The following is a 19,546-nucleotide window of genomic DNA, read 5'->3' as shown; positions in this document are numbered from 1 at the left end:
TTTCATTTCTCTTGTCTAATTTCTTTAACTAAGACTTCAAACACTATAGAACAGGAGGGAGTGAGTACTATTCCCCATACATGATTTCAGTAGAAATGTCAGTACTCGGTGGGCACAGATAGAAGAAGCATAGCTGCCCACTGTCAATCCCAGTAGGCCGAGGAGTCAGTGCTCCTAGTCTTGGGGATCTTGACTCAACCCAAACCAGGATACATGGCTTTGGTGCTGAAACAATTTTAGGACTAGCAGAGCTGGAGATTTTATTAAATATATTTTATTATAGGCTTAAAAATGAGTTTTGGAGGGGAAAAAAAGGTGCTCAGAAGAAAGTAGGAAAGTATCTTCTCAAGGAGAAACAGGAGTTTTTATAACTACTATATATAAAAGGTTTGGGTGGGACGTGAAGTTAGTATCTCAGTCAGTGGATGGTTCCTAATAGAATTACAATGTATAAGGTAAAAGTTTAGCTCACAGGGTATAGAGCAGCAGGGTATCAGTTGTTTAACATTTTTAAAGTGTTTATTAGCCATTTGTGGTGTTTTGGGTTTTTTTTTTTGAGATATCTCTGTTTAGATCTTCAGGCTGCTTTTTAAAAATTAGATTGTTCCCTTATTATTTTGTTGTCTTTGAGTTCTTTGTGTAATTCTAGATATAGATTCTTGTCAGAGGTATAGCTGGCAAAGATTCTCTCCAATCCATAGGCTATCTCTTTACTTAGCTGTTTCCTTTACAAAGGGGTTTACCTTCATAAATTCTCATTTGTCACTTGTTGGCCTTAACTTCCTGAACCACAGAGGTCCGACTTACAAGTTCTTATCTATGGGTATGTGTTACACTCCGTAGTTTTTCTTCTAGTGGCTTCATAACTTCAGGTTTTACATTGAGGTCTTTGATTCATTTAGATCTTATTTCTGTGCAGGGTAAAAAGATAAGGGTCATGTTTCCTTCTTCTACATGTACTAATCTAATTTTAGTGGCATTTATTTATTTGTCTATTTATTTATTTATTTATTTATTTACTTATTCATTCATTCATTATAACATGTCCATTGCATTCTCCCTCCTTCTAGGTTCCCCCTCACAGAATCTCTCCTCTTCCACTTCCCCTTCCCCTCTGAGGAGGGGGAGGCCCTCCCTCCCACACTGGCCCCACAAGTCACTGCAGGACCAGGTGCATCCTCTCCCACTGAGGCCAGACAAGGCAACCCAGTTAGGAGAATTAGATCCATAGTCAGGCAACAGAGTCAGGGACAGCTCCAACTCTAGTTGTTGTGGGGTGGGGGGTGCACAAGAAGACCAAGCTATACATCTTCCACATGTGTGCAGGGCCCTTAGATCTGGCCCATACTTGCTCTTTGGTTGGTGGTTCAGTCTCTGAGAGGCCCCAAGGGTCCAGGCTAGTTGACTCTGTTGGTCATCTTGTGGAGTTCCTATCTCCTTCAGGTTTCTCAATCCTTCTCTAACTCTTCCACAAGACTCCCTGAACTCCATCCAATGTTTGGCTGTAAGTCTCTGCATTGGTTTCTGTAGGCTACTGTGTGGAGCTTCTTAGAGGACAGTTATGTTAGACTCCTGTCTGCAAGCATAACCCAGTGTCATTAATGGTGTCAGGGATTGATTCTTACTCATGGCCTGGGTCTCAACTTGGGCCAGTCATTGGTTAGCCAGTCCCTCAGTCTATGCTCCATTTTTGTCCCTTCACATCTTGCAGCTAGGACACATTTTGGATCCAAAGATTTGCAGGTGAGTTGATGTCTTCATCCCTTCATGGGTTGTTTTATTTTTGTTTTGTTTTGTTTTGTTTTGTTTGTTTTTAAAAAGGCAGGGCTTTACTCTGTAGCTCTGGCTGTCCTAGAATTCACTTTGTAGACCAGGCTAGCCTCAAACTCACAGAGATTCACTTGCCTCTGCCTCCACAGTGCTGGAATTAAAGGCATGTGCTGCCACACCTTAGCACACATCTAGTTTTTACCAACATCATTTGCTGAATATGTTGTCTTTCATCTAGTATGTACTTTCAATATCATTGTCAAAAAATGCTATACTTAAGTTTAGGTATTTTCTAATGTTCCATTTATTTATGTGTTTGAGTTGGTGCCAGAGACGTGCTGTTTCTATTACTATGCTCTATAGTTTGACCTGAGATTGGGTACAGCATTGTGAACCATTCTTACATCCTTGGAATGAAGCTGGGCTGAACATGGACTATAATTTCCATGGGGTATATGTACATAAGGGTGTCAGGGGTTATTTCATGTTTATCCGGTAAGGTTCTCTTCCTCTTTTAGTACTGAAGGATAGTTTTGCTGGATCTTGTAAATTAGACTGACAATTAGTGATTTCAGATCTTAAAATATAACATTCCATTAAAATCTAACATCCCCTGGCTTTTAGAGTTTCTGTTGAGAAATCTACTGTAATTGTAGTAGATTTGCCTTCATGTGTGATATGAAACATCTTTCTTGTGGTTTTCAATGTTCTTTGCCCAATGCTTTTAATTCCTTAACTGTGATGTAAGGCATGGAGTACTTTTCTGGGTTTGTCTACCTAAACTTCCATGTTCTCATCTCTTCCCCTTGAACATTTATTCTGCTATGAGTATTGAATGTGTTTTCAATGCTTTTAGTTTGTACTTCTTTTTATATGCCATGGTTCATAAATTGAGTCTTTCAACAGTGTCTCATGGATGTGACATGCTCTGTTCCTATTTTTACTCAGTCTTTATTGTCATTCTTTTGTATCTCTATTGCTCATGTACCTTATCTTTGAGCCCTGATAGTCTGTCACCAGTTCAAGTTTCTTGAATAGGATTTCCACTGAGATTTTTATTTGATTAATTGAGATTTTCATTTCTGAAATTTCAGTTTGCTTTCTCCAGTACTTCAATATCTCTAGAGAATTCATATGCCATAACTTGTATTGACTTCCCATTTCATTAAGCTTTTTGTTCATATTCTCTTTGAATTAATTAAACAGCTTAGTTGTGATCTGATTGCTTTCATCAACCATTCATACAACTTTCATTTGGAATTCTTTGTCTGAGACTTCACCTAATTAACTGTCATTGGAGCCCACAACTGTAGAATTGTTAACATTGGAAGCCATGTTGCATCGATTTTTCATGTTCCTTCTGTTTCTACTTGAGACCAGGACACAGAATTATGTCATGAATTAGATTTTTAAATCACCTGTATTCTTTCAATTGAGGTATTTATATTACTCAAGTGTGACTCAGTTTAGCAAGATTGAGTGTCATTTCTCCCCTCTGAACTGAGGGTGTAGCTCTATAGCTAAGTGCACAGCCTCTATCCTCAGAGCACTGGGCATACCCTCCAGTGCCGTTCGGTAAAACAATGAATGCAGAAGCAACCACAATTGATTGATAAGACCATTGTGAAGGTTTAGCAATAACCAATCAAAATTTTTCCCTTGGATTCTAATACTTTTGAGGAAGGAAAGGGTGTGGATAACACACATCACAAAGCGTTAGTAACTGAGGGTAGAAATTGAAAGAAAATGAGCAGAGTAAGATAAAGAATTATTCTAAGAACTAGAGGAAAATAGAAGGAGGATAAGCAGATGAGGGTGTTGAGAAATTTTTGGAACCAGTCAAGATCTAAGGATATTAAAATCACATAAATTTATAGCTAAAACTAAGAAAAGAAGGGGATGAGAAAGAAAAAAGGAGAAAAGGAGGTCTGAGAGAGAAAGTATATGGGTTGTAGGTAAGAGAAATAGGACAGTCAATACAATGGAACAGGTATAGGCACACACAGAACAACAATAAGTTCAAGGCATATAAAAACTATAAAAATAAGTATGTATTCAAGAATGAAAATTTTAAAATAACAGATGGCAATGTAAACTAACAATATGATAAGCCAAGTTTTCTTCCTTTCTGGGATGAGTGCTGCCATATCCCCTCCCACCTGTCTTATATGGGAGTGCCTCTTCTTGTGTCTACAGTTCAATCTCATTAGGTCAGATTGGTTGGTACAGGGTTCTTTAGTGTAGTTTGAATGGGTTACATTTTAGCTTGAAGTTCTGTTTAGCCATCATTGGGATTCATTTTCTCTTCTGAATCTCTCAGACCTCAGGAAGGGGGTACCATCTCGGAATAATTCTTGCCTGGCCAGTGACTGTCTCTGCATGTATGCTAAGTGGTCACATCTCCTCCATGTGCACTGCAGCTCCAAACATCTGCAGCTCAGATGTGACTGCACCCACACCTGTGTTTACCTTTGCATCAGGATGCTTGTATTTAACCTGGGCTCACGATGCCTTTCTGTTAGGGCCCAGAGTCCTAGTGTGAGCATGATTGTTCCACTGAGGTTCAATACCGGTCATTTCCTACGGGTTGTTCATGTGATTGTGGGGTTCTCTGGGTCTTATGCTCTTCATGATGGGATCAGAAGCCTTTAGAGATGTGGTTGTACTGGATTTCCTGCTTACTCATTCCAGTATCGACTAGAGCAGCGGGTAGCGCCCAGCATCTGCTGTTCTCAGCTTGTATCTCTGTTGTGCAGATGTTTTTAGTTTTTGCCTCCAGAGGTTCTTTTTTTTTCTTTCATTGGTGGATCCAAAGTGGAAGGTGAGACGCTCTTCCTCTGCCGTCATGCTACTCAGTGCTCGAGTTTGAGATCTGTTGTCTCTGTCATGAAGCTAATGGTTGGTATTCTGAAATTGACCTGGTGTCAACTGTTGTCCTTCCTAGCCCATCTGTACTTCTCACCTCCATGTGAAGTCATAGAGCAGGTTCATGAGGATGTAGGAGAGTGTTGCTAGTCCCTACGCAGCCATCTTCTGCCCTCTGGCTCCTTTCTTTAAAGGACACTAGCCATTAAAAACTAAAGACGTTCCCCATTCCAGCATGCCCTCATCCTCATGTTAAGCAATTATACCTGCAACAACCTTGTATGTAAATGAGGCCTCATTCTGAAACCCTGGAGCTAAGAACTGCAGCGTATCCTTTTGGGACGTGGAGAGTATAATTCTGTCCATCTAAGAGATTATTCTAGTTGTCCAATCCAGTTTAGCATTTGTGACTAGGACCCAGTGGAATAATAAATGAAAAACTCTTTAGAAATGACAGATTATTATTCACATGCTTGGGAGACTTTCTTCTCTTTACCATTTACTGTGAAGACACAGTAATATTTCACGAAACTTAACTTGTCAACTTGGATACTTAAAGAAATTCATAGCTTATTAATTCCGTTAATGTATGGTCATGCACCACATAATGATACTATGGCCTGTGATGGATTGCATATATGATGGCGGTCCCATAAGATTAAAATGAACTGAAAATTTCCTATTGGCTAGTTACATCATAGTCTTTTGAATGTTGTACCACAGTGTATTCCTGGTGGTGCTAGCATAAACAAATCTCCTGTGCTGAGAGCCATATCAAAGCATGACATGTAAAAATGATGCATGATGATATTCGGCTGCCACTGACATATGAGTTTATAGTGTTGGCATTACTTTAGAATATTCTTACCTTCTAAATGTTCATTGTAAATCTAGGACATCATTGTATGCAGACCACATCCTCATACATCTCATGTGTACTGTATGTCTTCCTTGTATCAAGAGACTAAGTCAAATGAGTAACCTAGACTATTAAGATTTGTGTAAGAATACCCTAAGATACCCATGCAGTTACAAAATTACCTCACAATGCATTTATCAGTTTGTTTGCCTGTCTTTGAGTAACATGAGAGTGTACACTATCTTTCTTCACTCTTCAAGTAGGCTACTATTCTCATTTAGAAGTGAAAATGATTGGCAAATTAAACAGCACAAACAAAGGCATGCAGCATGGTAATAAAATAATTAGTACCAGGTCTCAGGGACACTGAGGTGCAGGGTCATGTTTTAGCTCACCATAATGCTGGAATGATAAGTTTTCCACAGGGGCTTCATTTTCTCATTAGGTGATTCATGATAAAGAAGCAGGGGTTCATGTTCTGATCCAGGGAGAATTCCCATTGCCAGAAGCCTCTTTTCAATTGGTTCTTACTCTCTTGAAAGTGGTGCTGAAGATGCGAGGTGGGATAAGGTGGGCTGATAGAAAAGAGGGTCAGGGTATGGAGTAATTAAAATGAGTAGGTGAAGTTTCAATTTGGCCAACAAGGCATGAATTAAGTGTTGTGTATAGGATAATTAGCAGTCATTTAGTACAAGAAAATTGCTACCAGCTGTTCGAAACCCAGGAGCAAGAGGCTGATCTGTAAATGGTTATCTGAACAACCAAGGAGTTGGCCTCTAAAATGAAGCTGACCCTAAGGCTTATGGGTTGTGTTTTATTGTCTAGAGACAGCGTTGCCCTGGGGTCAATACATCCCACTCAGTAATCACTATTACACTAGTTTCTTGACTCTGGCCAAGAGAACATTGGGTCAGGGGGCTGTGGGGAGTCATGACAACAAGGGGTCATGTAAGGTTGTCAGATCTGTGGAACACCAGGATTACTCCTCCATGTCTATCTCTCACTTTCTTCTTTCTACCCTGGTTTAAAAACATGACCTTGAAGACAATGCCCGTTTCCTCACTGAAGCCTCTGCCTACTCTTCCGTGGAACAACAAAAGCACTATCCCAAGCTCTCTCCCATTCTCTTCAAGTAAGCACTTCATTTCAGTTGATTTTTTATCTCTTTGAGTGATCTGTGAACATGACACACCAGCAACAATAACATGGGTGAAAAAGTATAAGGTTGATTCTTGGAAGCCCTCTCAAACTGACAGCAATGACACTCTTAAAGATGTCAATGTCTCAAAGGCAAGCATCAAGCTTCCACTAACTACAGTGGGACAATCTGAGTACTGATGTACATAAGATAAAACCAATGAGCCAAAGCATTCCAACTATGTTAAACATCCATGAGTTAATAAAGAAACTAGAACCCACATTCACTGGAATCTTGGAAGATTCCCTAATTTCATTTCCATTGCTAAGATACAATACCAGGGCAAAAAGCAACTCAGGAGAGTAAAGGTTTATCTAGCATATAATTTCAGGATTCAGTTCATCATTGAGATGAAATCAAGGTATCAGGGACTTAAAGCAGTTCGTCCCATCACATCCACAGACAAAAGCAGAGACAAGATGGATGCATGCATGCCTACTGCTCAAGGAATTCCCATTCTAGCTAGGCCTTGAATAAAGAGTAATGGGTATGGATGTGGAAATGGGGGAAGGATGGAGACCAGAAGTTCAGCTGTCCACAGGGTGTCCACAGTTTATGATCTCTCTCTCTCTCTCTCTCTCTCTCTCTCTCTCTCTCTCTCTCTCTCTCTCTCTCTCTCCTCCTTGTCATTGGCTTGTTGATTAAATCCAATTGTCTATAGGTCACATTGTCATATTATTATCTCACATAATCCTCTTTTCTTTGTCTGGGATTTTGTAGTTACAGCTACAGGCTGTGGCTTCTCTCCAGTATCCTCTGCAGACAGTGACTCCTTTCATCAGGTGGAACATAATGTCCCACTATCCCAGTTTAAGTGCTGTTACTCACTACCTTTGAGTATTACCTACATCCACTATGTAGTTAGGGATTTGCAACATGTTGTATTTTCTTCATTTACTTCTGGAAGCCCCACCTACAGAGAGAAACACACCTCCATCATCTGTTGGTTCCTTGAGGTGTTGTTCCTATAGGAAGTCAGACTAAAGGCTTGATTCTTTTATTTGTTTGTTTCTAAAGAGAAAGATATGTTTCTGCAGTAAGCTCCTTCTTGTCATGGTTAGTTTTAATTGTTAACATGACACATTCTACAATCAATTGAGATGTCTCAGTGAAGTGTTGTCTGGATGATGTTGGATTGTAGGCATGTTTATGGGAACGGTTGTCTTGACTGTTTTCATTGATATGGAATAACTCAGCCTAAAAGTGAGCAAAATACTGTCGGCTGAATGTCTCTTCCTATTTTCTGTTATACCATTTCTGGGAACATAAGAAAGAACATCTATCCAGGTAGATAACTGACTACAGACCAAAATAAGGATATTACCAAAGTCCAACATAGTGAATCAATGAGATTGGCTTGTTTGTTTTGGCTACTTGCAGCAACTTGATGATGGGTTACTTACAGGAGTCAAAAATGACTTGCATGGGTGATATTGCACAAATGCTGTGAGCATGGCGCACACCACACAACTTGAAGGTAGCTCAAGAAGTTAGAGATTGTCCTTCCCAGGTAGCTCAGTTGCTCTAAGCCTTTTCCAGGAAGCTTGACTTATCTCTGGCTTTCTCCCCCCCGCCCAGGCAACTCAGCTTGTCTGTGAGACCTAGAAGTACGTGGCTCAGTTGGTCTTGGTCTCTGCCTCTTTCAGATGGCTTTGCTGGTCTGATGGTATCTCTCAATAGTATTCATTGTTTATATAAGCTGTGGGGTGGGGGGCATGGGCTGGTGCATGTATTCAGTTTCAGGTACTTCCTGAAGCCTGTGATTGTTTTCTTCCTGAGATAAATGAGCTTCCCTGTAGGATAGAATGTTTTACCCTTCTTTAAAAGATGCTGGTTTTCTCCAAAACAGAGGTGTATCCTGGAGGAAATTTCTGTGTAATAACCTTCCAACATGTGTTGAAAACTTTTTTTTTTAAAAAAAAGTGTTCAGATGTTTTGCTAGTATATATGTCTGAGTGCCTGGTCTATACAGAGGCAGAAATGGATCTTGGATCTCGTAGAACTATAGTTATAGAAGGTTGTGAGCCATTATATGAGTGGTGAGAATTGAACCCAAATCCTCTGAAAGAGAAATTAGTGCTCTTAACTTCTCAGCCCTTGCTCCAAGCCATGTGCTGGAATCTCAAGTCCAGTGTAATAGTGTTAGGCAATTGAGTCCTTCAAATATTACATAGGCAGAGCCTTTCTGAATAAGATTACTAGAGAAAAGGCAGAGAAGGACTATTGCTTCTTTCTATTTTTGATCTTTAAAAAGTACAATGAGAAGATTTCTGTCATAAACTACAGAGAAAGCTGTCAGCAGACACCTTATTCTTGAATTTACCAGTCTCCAGGACTTTGAAAACAGATATTGGTTGGGGCTAGCAGTATAGCTCAGTTTATAAAGTGTTTGCCTAATGTACCCAAAGCCCTGAACTTGATCCCCAACACCACATAAATTAAGACTGGTGACTCAATTGTGATCCCAGCACTTGGCTAGGGGGAGAGTAAATGTCATCCTCAGCTACCTAACAAATTTGAGGCCAGCCTGGTCTGTATGCAACCTCATCTTGAAAGGAAGGAAGGAAGGAAGGAAGGAAGGAAGGAAGGAAGGAAGGAAGGAAGGAAGGAGGGAGGGAGGGAGGGAGGGAAGGAAGGAAGGAAGGAAGGAAGGAAGGAAGGAAGGAAGAAAGGAGGAAAGTTGTTTCTGCTACCCAGTCTGTAGGATTCTGTTATAGCATCCTACACTAATTAAGAAAATACAGAACTTTGTATTGGAGAGAGAGCTCAGCTGTTAAGGGCTAGACTCACAACCAGAAATATTAGAAAATGTAGAACTTCAGTAAAGTAAGAGTATCAGCTTAGTACTAGCACCACACCAATCAAGACCAGGGTTCAAGGCTGAGACTGTAGCTCTGTGGTAGAGCAGTAGACTAACTTGTGTGAGGCTCCAGCACATATATATCCCTATAAGAGGCTCCAGCACATATATATCCATCTCTATAAGAGGCTCCAGTACATATATATCCCAGTACTGTCAAGCAACATCAAGCAACAACTGCAGCAGACCCTTGACCAATATAAGCTTGGATTTTTGTGGATCTGCAGATTTTATTTTGGAGAAGCCAATTGCACTGTATAATTTAGGAATACAAAAGAAGACAAAGATATGAAAGCAAAAATACAAGTCGATAACCATCTATTTTGTCATTGTTTGATTTCATAAAGTTACACAAAATATATTATTAAAAGCAAAGACATCAAAACTTATACACACAAAGTATATGGTGTCACGTGCAGTGGAGAAAAATTTTAACAAACATAGGTACAGAATTGGATCATAACTGCATACAAGGAACTACAGAACACACTACACCTCAAGACTAATTTCATGGCTACCTCCTGTTGCTATTGAGGGGATCTCTTGTGTTGCAAATATGCCCTTGAAGCACTGGGTGATGCTAATCATCTCTGGGTTAGTAGTTCAACTCTCCAGTAAATTGGGTATTTCCGGGAACCAGTATCACAGAGTTCTCTCATGCTCTTTATATATAATACAGATAATAGATGAGATAGGTTTTAAGAAACTGTTTATGTCATCATTGAGGCTTGCAGTAAACAGGAAACCATTAGCAGCTAAATTTTGGAAGAATACAACACTGTACATAGAGGCTGGTTGTTCAGTAGTATAGAACTTTAACACTAGGTCAGGGATGTGGGGATCTAAGCCCAGAAGTTTGATGGTAGGGCTGTGTGTGTGTGTGTGTCTCTGTGTGTGTGTCTGTGTGTGTATGTCTGTGTGTGTGTGCTTACACATGGGTATGTTTCTATATTTCTGGCATCTTCAGTTCATGTGTTGCTCTCAAGAATCAATCTTTTAAATAAAAATTTTCTGAGCTCTTTGTATATAAAGTGAGACCAGGGGTAGCTGATTTCAGAACAGAAAGAACAGAGCACAGTATCTTGTTCAATATCCCTTAAATTAATTTTGATTTCTCTATTCAGTGGCCTGAGAATCGAAAAGAGTAGAATATAAGACATAATTCCTTGATTGAGGATTCACTATTCACAGAGCAGAACAAAGGTGTTTTCTCTCACTGTAAGCTGCTTAAAATCTTTAAGTGGCTTCGTGCTGGACACTGTAATGTTCTGACGTGTCGGAACACAGAGATGGATATTGCAGACCAGCATCAATCTTGCAGAAATGAAGACTCCTTTGATAACTGGAAGACTTCCTTCCAGCTCTAGCGCAGGAAGCACCAAGGATGATTATGGATTTTTTTTCATCAACTTGATAGGACGGAGGGACTTAGACGTTGGGATGAGAGACAGGAGATCCAATTCATCTTCACCAGGAAGCCAGAAGATATGTTCAACTGAATCTCTTACCTGTTGAGGACAGAACTTATTTTGAAATGTGTGTGGCTTGGCATGAGGCATGGCAGTGGACAATGATTCTTTGCTATGGGTCTTCACTTTCCTGCCAGACAAAGACAATCAGGAGAACTGCTAAAACATGAGCACTACATTCAGTCTTCAGTATGTCTCATAAATGGCAAGAACCCCAGTGATCTCAACTAGCCAGCAAGTTGTCGGTATGCGATGATCTACCCATCCAGGAACACCAGAACTTCTAAAGCAGTGGTTCACAATCTGTGGGTGGAGATTCCCTTTGGAAGTCACATATCAGATATCCTGAATATCAGATATTTACATTGCGTTCCATGACCAATGGCAAAATTACAGTTATGAGATAGCAACAAAATAATTTTATGGTTGGGGGGGGTCACCACAACATGAGAAACTGTATTGAAAGGTTGAGCATTAGGGAGGTTGTGAAACACTGTTTTGGGTATATCTCTCAAAATTGCACGTTACAATATTTCTGCTCCATGCAGAACATTGTCATTTCCCATCAAGAAGTAGAATCTGTGTCTTCCTCTTGAAAACTAGGCCAAACTGCATGACATCTGAGGCTAATTCAGAAAATGTTCTCTCAGTATGCTCAGCCACCATTTTATAAGGAAGTCCAACCAAGCCCGTGTGAAAGACCAGCTGATGATGTGAGGAAGGGAAGCCTTTAGCCAAGAGCTAGCATGAGCCATTAAGCTTGGGAGCAAAGCTCTAGACATCATGGAGCAGAGCGTGCTTTCTCTTTATATGCTGTGTCCAATGCTCCAGCCTGCTGGATGGACAAGGCAGCAGAACTGGTGTAGAAAGTCAACCTCCAAATCTCATGAGCATCCAGAGCCTGGGCTCTAGGACTCTGATAGCAATGTGTCACCTTCTTACCACAACCGTGTTGGCCTCTGCAGTGCCTGGACAGTCACCAGAGGAATGGGCTCAGATACAAAGAAGACTCAGATTTCAAAGGTGTTGGGAAATAAGTTTCTGCCTCTTACAAAGGAGTAGTAAGAAGGATGAGCTAAGATAGTCAGACTGCAGTGGCAGGGTTGCTGCCACAGGATAAACCTGAAGAAAAAAAACACCAGTGGAACAAGGGAACAAAACAGAGAGAACTAGATAGCCACCTGAGAAGGCTCCACAGTCCCTGGCTAGATTGTTCAAACTTCTAGCCATGGTAAATTCATACTCAAGAATAAAATAACTAAAAAATGAGTTGCTTTTCATAGGAACTATCAACTATATCAAATTTTCTTTCATATTGTCTTAAATTAGCTTTACTGTAGGTCTGTGAAGAGAGTGTCACCATGTGTCACCATTTCTATTTTGTTACAGAGGAGTGACAGCCTCGTTGTAGAATAGAAGAGTTGGAATGAAAACTAAGGATCTTCTGTCGATTACTCTCCCCTCCTCAAAAGTCCTTTCTGAAGCATCTAAAGTGGGTTTGGAAACGTGCTATGAGAGTTCCTATGTATGTGTATTACATGTTTATAGGTACATAGTCGCTTTAAAAAAAAAAACCTAAGGAAAATTACTCTATTTTGGCCATGTATTTTACTACTGTGTTTAACAATACAATGAGGACAGTGACATCAGCATGCCTGATGCTTTTAATCCCATTAAAAAGCAGTTTGCTATATACCGAAGTATGGATACATCATGGATTGTTTAACTTTCTCCTCTTTAAAAAAATTTTTTTTGTTTTATTTATTATGTATACAACATTCTGTCTGCATGTATACCTGCAGGCCAGAAGAGGGCACCAGATCTCATTACAGATGCTTGTGAATCACCATTTGGTTGCTGGGAATTGAACTCAGCACCTCTGCAAGAACAGCCAGTGTTTTTTCGTTCGTTTTTTTTTTTTTTTGTGTGGGGGGGTAGAACAAGTCAGTGTACTATTTATTGCTTCTGGGAGTAGGGTTCAGGAGCTCTTGGTGGGGCGGGTCCGTTTCCTCTTCACCACCACAGGCTTTTGGCTTCAAAGGATGGCACTGGTCCTGCGGATGGCCGCTATACACAGATCAGGGCAGCACTTGTTCTTTCGGATCATGTGCCTGATGCTGCTGAGGGTAGCCCGAGCATTCTTGTCGATGGTGACTCTCACGTAAGAAGTGGCAGGTTTTCGCTGATCGGATCTGTGTTTCATAACTACCACGACCCCTTTGCCATCAGCTGCTGGCTCCACTCCTAAGGTCTTGCGGTGAATTAGCCCGTTGTAACGGAAGGAGTTCCGGGCCTTCAGATTATTGGACTCCGTGCTGTACATCTGCTTATTCCTTAGCCGGGCGGTGGTGGCGCACGCCTTTAATCCCAGCACTTGGGAGGCAGAGACAGGCGGATTTCTGAGTTCGAGGCCAGCCTGGTCTACAGAGTGAGTTCCAGGACAGCCAGGACGACACAGAGAAACCCTGTCTCGAAAAAAACAACAAAACAAAACAAAACAAAAAAAACAAAAAAAAAAAAAAAGAAAGAAAGAAAGGAAGGAAGGAAGGAAGGAAGGAAGGAAGAAAGAAAAGAAACTGGAGCAGTTCCGAACGACCATCCATTGCAGATGTGCGCACAGCCAGTGTTCTCAACCTCTGAGCCATCTCTCCAGCCCCCTAACTTTCACCTCTTCAAGGGACCCAACTTTAAGCTATTAGCACAGTGCTTCAGTAGGTATCTTTTTACATATATTGTCCAGATGTATGTGGAAGTACATTTTTTTGTAGAAAAAATGTAAAAGTATGATTTCAAGAGCATATAACTGTTACTTTTCTACTCCTAGGCTGAAATTCTATGACCAAGACAACTTATAAAAGTTTATTTGGGGCTTATGGTTTCAGAAGGTTAGAGTCCACGATGGCAGAGCAAAGGCATGGCAGTAGGAATAATATCTTGACGCTCAAGGTATAGGCTGAAAAACACAGGGAATGGTTTAAGCCCTTTGAAACCTCAAAGCCTGCCACCAGTCACGTCACATTCAACAAAGCTACACCTCCTAATCCTTCCCAAACTGTTCCATCAACCGGTGACCAAATACTCAAACATGAACCTATGGGGGCCATTCTCATCCAAGCCTCAGAACACGTGAATATTGTCCTAATTTTTAAGATGACAAAGCATATTGAGGACTTAAGGAATTAGTCCAAGATTACACAGTTGGAGTACGGCAGAGACAAGATTCGATGTCAAGAGCCAGGGCTGAATCACAGCCAGTGCGTATTAGATGAGTCCATATATTCTCTTATTACTGTGCCCAACTCTTAGGAAGCAAGGAGCAAAAACCAAAGTCCCAAGTCACTTCATGTATGTTTTAATTTAGACTCCTGTTGTATCCATCAGGGTACATCGTCAGGTTCTAGAACAAGCCTCCAGTGGGAAGCAGAAGACAATGAAAACTTAACTCCTTGTTTCCAAGGGCAGGGCTTAAAAGGTTTCTTTCTGGGAAAGATTATGTATTCTGTAGCTACAGAGAACAATAAAGGACTCAAAGACCGAAGATAAGATTAGTGAGAATAGCCGTTCAAAGACCCAGCTCCTCTTCCACAAAGTGGACTAAAGTTTGGGACACTGCATGTGGCATGGACAAATAGCACCTTGACCCATAGAAATCATGTTACTTCGGTTAATATTTTATTGGCCAAACTCAGTCCTTTGCTTGGATTAAGTTGTAAGGATAGTTGGATGTACAAGTCTTGCAGTGTGTCCCAGATGAAAAGGAAACATGGCTGAGATGGATTTTACAGTGCTGTTTCCCACTAAAGGGAGGGGTTAAACACACAAATACAGAACTGGCTTCAAGCAATCACTGCACATCAATCTGTGCTCCAGGAGCTCTGTCCTGAGAGTGCCTTTGGTCCTCACTCCAATGCAGAGTAGAGAGTGTTTCCTCCACCACACTTTACAGATGAGAAAACTGAGGAATGAGGCTATTCATTTACTCCTCACCCAAGTTCACAAAGCCTGTAAGAACTAAAGCAAAAAATTCCAATGAGCTGGTGCCAGCATCACACTCCCTGGAATTTCTGCTTATAGCCAGTTAGACCTCAGATCAGCTTTACTGCACACACAAAAAAAAACATAGGCACATGCACACACAGAGAGACAGAGACACATAGCGAGAGACAGAGACAAATAGACACACAAATATATACACCAGGGTGGGGAGACAGAGAGAAAGAGACAGAGAGGCAGACAAACACAGGCACATACACCCAAAGATACATACACACACATATACAAACTGCTTATGTTACAAAAACCATTTTACACTCAACTTTTCTTCATGTAAATGGATGTGAGTCTCTTTCATGAATGTTCATTATTGAATCCTGGCCTGGACACAGGACCTAATTAATCATCTCTTTGGGTCTTCTTTTGTTCTCTGTGTCAGCAACAAATCCTTTCCCAGAAAAAAAAAATACCTTCAAGCTTTGCCTTAGGAGGAAGGCGAGGGAGAAAAGGAGGGGCCCTATTCCTGTTGAAGCCCATTGTTTATTTAACCCAGTGGCTGAATTATTGTCAGGCTTTCTCTGTTTTGTTTTTAAGGCTAAGAAGTGAATTAAGCTAGTTCTATATTGTGACTTAGAAGGGAGAGGGTCAAGTCTTTGTGTGTGTATGAAAACCTCCCTTTCTTTGTTGCTTGTTTTTTTTTTGTTTGTTTTTGTCTGTGTGTGTGTGTGTGTGTGTGTGGTGTACGTGTGTGATGTTTGTCAGTACATGTAGTATGTATTTCAATGTTCATACTGAGGTCAGGGGTTAATGTTGTGTTTCTTCCATGATACCTACCCACTTTGTCTCTTGAGGGGTTTGTATCTCTTCCTGAACCTGGAACTCACCAGTTCTCACCAGACTAGCTAGCCTACTTGCCCTGAGATTTCTGCCATCCCTGTCTCCTAAATGGGGATTAGAGGCAAGCATCAGGCTTTTTTTTACGGATTCCGGGGATCCAAACACTGTTGCTCATGCTTTTAAGGCAAGCATTGTGTCCACTGAGTGATGTCCCTAGCTCTCTATTTTTTAAATACACTTTCAGTGGATAGTATGAAGAGGAGGGGGAAGGGGATATTGAAGGAGAAGCTGAGAGAAAAGGAGGAGCAGGCAGTACCAGGTACAATGACTGACTCTTTGAAGATGAGGGTAATGTTTTCTAGGCTTGTGGAACGAACGAGTCTGATATCCCTCTCTAAGTCTGAAATCTGCACAAGCTGAGAGTACCACAAAGCTTGCAGAATTGTTGAATACTCTCTGTTACTGACAGTTCACAGTGCCTCACCATCCTCACACTAAGTACCTCTCCTATGAGAAAGCCCTCCCCACCACGCTGCAACCAAAGAAAGCATCATTGATACTGCAGGAAATGTAAGACAACATAAAAGATGTAACTGCTTGGATCCTAGATCTAAGATTTGAGCCTTGGACTCCAGGTGCCATCTTTAGCCCCTCACAGTGCCTGGAGGCTATCAGGTGCTTGTTATCAAGTTCAGTGTTCCGTACTTACCTGTGTCTTCTTGCTGGTGGTTGTGAACCCCATTCCGAGACTGGAGAGGGCTGGGCTGTTTCCATGTTATAACCACAGCTCAAACTCCCTCTACATACTTTCCTATGGAATAGATAAAGGCTGCCAAGTGGCAGTGGCCTAAGCTAAAATAGATTTCCAAGTGGTCTGGCCTGAAGGGCCCTGATCTACTAGGTGCCAGATTTGACCATGAGACACTAGATAAAGAGAGAGGATTGTATTGGGGTTCCCAAGAAGACAGATAAACTTACTCTGACACTAATCAAAAATCTCTGAGTTTGTATAACACATTTCTCACTTTATTTGATTTTTAGTCTCCTATTTAAGTGCCTGTCACAACGACCCATAGGAGAACAGAAGGCAACACATCACTACTGCATTTTATACTGAGTGAATGGGATCTCATGACTGTCAGGAATGGACACACATGCCGTGGCTGATGGCAGGGACAGCCTGGGGCTAGGTGAGCTGATTCTGCATCCAGCACTCATTGCTGGACCATACCACCTGCTGCTGTACATATGTTGGCTGTCCTTCCAGAGAAAAAAGGGGATGTTTAGGGCAGAAAATGCTGCCCTGTCAGCTGCTGACTCTCCATACTCGTGGAGAGCGGGGGATGCTGATGGTGCATGATAGTGAGAAAACCAATGGTTTATTTTTTCATTTGTGAATATTTTTTTCAGGTGAGGAATCAGCCTCTTCCATCATATTCTGCTCTGTTTTGAAGAAAAAGAAAGAGGATTGTGTAAAGAAATGAATTTTTACTACTGCATCATCTTCTGTGTGCATCATGTCTACTCTTAGCTAAGAAGAACATTGTATCCACACTGCATACATAAAGGCACAGGGTCCAGAGTGCTCACGCATCTGGCAAAGCCTCATAGCTACCAGTGTGCCTTCCACACTCCCCTGAGCTTTGTAAGGAGTGCTCTTTAACGTACTGTGATTATGACACACGGATTCAGGGGATGCTCTCTGGTCCTTCGGTTTTGTATGTCCCAATCAGTTACTACTTTGGCTTCTGAGACATTCTTTCTTGTCTTCAAATGCATACAGTCGATCTCCTTTGTAAGATTCTAGAGGGCTAGGAAAGATGTCTCAGTGGACAAAATATTCGATGTGAAAACAAATGTGAAGATGTCAGCTTAGGTCTCCAGCACTCGTAGAAAGCTAGGTGTGATGGTGAGTGTCTGCTACGACCCCTTTATGGTGGAAGTAGGTTTGGGAGATACAGGCAGATCTGTGGGTCTTGCTGGCCAGCTAGTCTAACCAAACCACAAGCTTGGAAAACCTATCTCAAAAACAAAAAACAAAACAATGACAAAAAAACCCAACCAACCAACCAGCCAACCAACCAAACAAACAAAAACAACCAAGAAGATGGAGATCAATAGAAGAAGATACCTAGAACTGACCTCTGGCCTTCACGCATGCATCACAGGCAAGAGAACTGATACACAAACATGCCTGCTCTCTCTTTCTCTCTGCATGTATCTCTCTCCCTGCTCTCTCATTACACTTTCCTCAGCAGCTGGTAAGCTGTTTCTCCTTCTCCTCCCACTCAGCTGAATGCCAGTTGTCCCAGCATCCCAACCCAGCCTCTCAAAATGGCATCAGTTTCCAAGAGACAGCTTGCCTCAAAATGCCATCCAGTTCCATTGCCAGAGGGGGGAGTACAGGGATTTGTCCAGTGGGAGGGACAGAAAACAACAGCCAGAGCCACCATGCCAGGCAAGCTCTGTGAAAGTAGATGTCTGGAAGCTGATTCTGTGGGGAGGTGGGTGTGGCAAGTGAAAATCACCAGCTTGTTGGGGGAGCATTTCATGGTACAAAGGGGTTTTCAGTATTATTCTGCAGCCTAATTTACCTTTCTGGGGGTTAAGCTCTCGAAACAAACCATGCCTTTTAAGTTACCTGAGTGCAGTTTAGAAACAGTGGCCTGTCTCCCCTAGAGGACTGGTTTCAGAATGCACTCACGCACATTACCAAATCCGTGGGCCCTTAAGTCTCTTATACTAAGTACCACAGTATTTGTACAGAACCTATACACATCCTCCCATACTTTTAACATCACCTCTAGACAACTGATGATACCATGTAGATGGTATGCAGATAGTTGCACTGCAATGTTTAGGGGAAAACGGTGAGAAGGAAATGCGCTCATGTTCAGTAAAGGGTGTTTTTTAATGTCTTAAACCTAAATGTGTTGAATGCATGAATGCACCTGTGAATTGACTGTGCCTGATTCTGCCCTAAATTTTACTCACATTTAAAACTTCAGAATACCAAAGGGATAGCAATCAATAATCTCAGAGTTCTCTGAATTCCCCTTTCTTTAATTTGGTCTTTTCTCAGTTCCCCATAATACCATGACAATTTTTGGCAGAAAGACGTATGTTGTCTCCTTTACCAGAGAACAAATCAGAACCCACACATAGCCGCGGAAGGAGATCGGAAGACCCAGGATAGACCTGTCATTAAGAGCCACAGAGGTTAATCCAAAAGTGATCACAGGATCCAAGCTGGGCAGTCAGAATCCTTTGTTGGATTTCTGAAGCCAAATTTGGAATTTGCAGGAGCTTCTTACGACTGTCGCAGGAGCAGACACTGTCTCCAGCCACAGTCGGAGCCCACTGACGGAAGCTCATAAGGGGAAGATAAACTAAAAGGGTGACTTCTGCTGTTTCCTGATTCTAACTTCCTCTCTCCATGAGCTAATGAGTTTTTTCTCTTTCTTGAACTTGTTTTCTGTCTTTTGACTAAAACAACGGAAAGTGTTTGAAATGTGGTGCAGAGAAAGAAACTATTAAGCCATCTAGCGCGGCAAACCTTGGGATAGTACGGAAGTAGGAACACTTTTTTTAGAATTTACATCTCAAGTGGAAAATGCATTAGGTGCAAAAGAATACAACTGAAAATGCGTGTATTGATTGGAACAGATGGGAAGTCCCCAAATGTCACTCACGTA

General features: G+C 41.4%; 1 protein-coding gene across 1 annotated transcript; it reads right to left on the bottom strand.

Annotated features, from left to right (window-relative positions):
* Window positions 1-13,056: 13,056 nt before the first annotated feature.
* Window positions 13,057-16,593, bottom strand: LOC114611745 (60S ribosomal protein L28-like). The gene is made up of 4 exons (XM_028756499.1): window positions 16,561-16,593; window positions 16,168-16,267; window positions 13,589-13,649; window positions 13,057-13,360 (listed from the first exon to the last, which is right to left on the bottom strand). Exons 1-4 carry the CDS (start codon window positions 16,591-16,593, stop codon window positions 13,057-13,059), a joined length of 498 nt encoding a protein of 165 aa, XP_028612332.1.
* Between the last annotated feature and the right edge of the window lie 2,953 nt (window positions 16,594-19,546).

The sequence above is a fragment of the Grammomys surdaster genome, unplaced genomic scaffold (genome assembly GCF_004785775.1).
Source record: "Grammomys surdaster isolate TR1022 unplaced genomic scaffold, NIH_TR_1.0 126121, whole genome shotgun sequence".
In the NCBI taxonomy this organism is placed as follows: Eukaryota; Metazoa; Chordata; class Mammalia; order Rodentia; family Muridae; genus Grammomys; species Grammomys surdaster.
The sequence above is the reverse complement of the archived record's forward strand: the minus strand, read 5'-3'. Positions and strand labels throughout refer to the sequence as shown.

Bases quoted from the DNA above. Each gene is read 5' to 3' on its own strand.
- LOC114611745 (XM_028756499.1), bottom strand. From the start codon at position 16,593: ATGGGGTTCACAACCACCAGCAAGAAGACACAG. The intron at 13,650-16,167 runs GTACTGCCTGCT...TCAGAGGTTGAG, and splicing joins AGAGTCAGTCATTGTACCTG to AACACTGGCTGTGCGCACAT. The intron at 13,361-13,588 runs TTTCTTCCTTCC...CACCACCGCCCG, and splicing joins AACTGCTCCAGTTTCTTTTC to GCTAAGGAATAAGCAGATGT.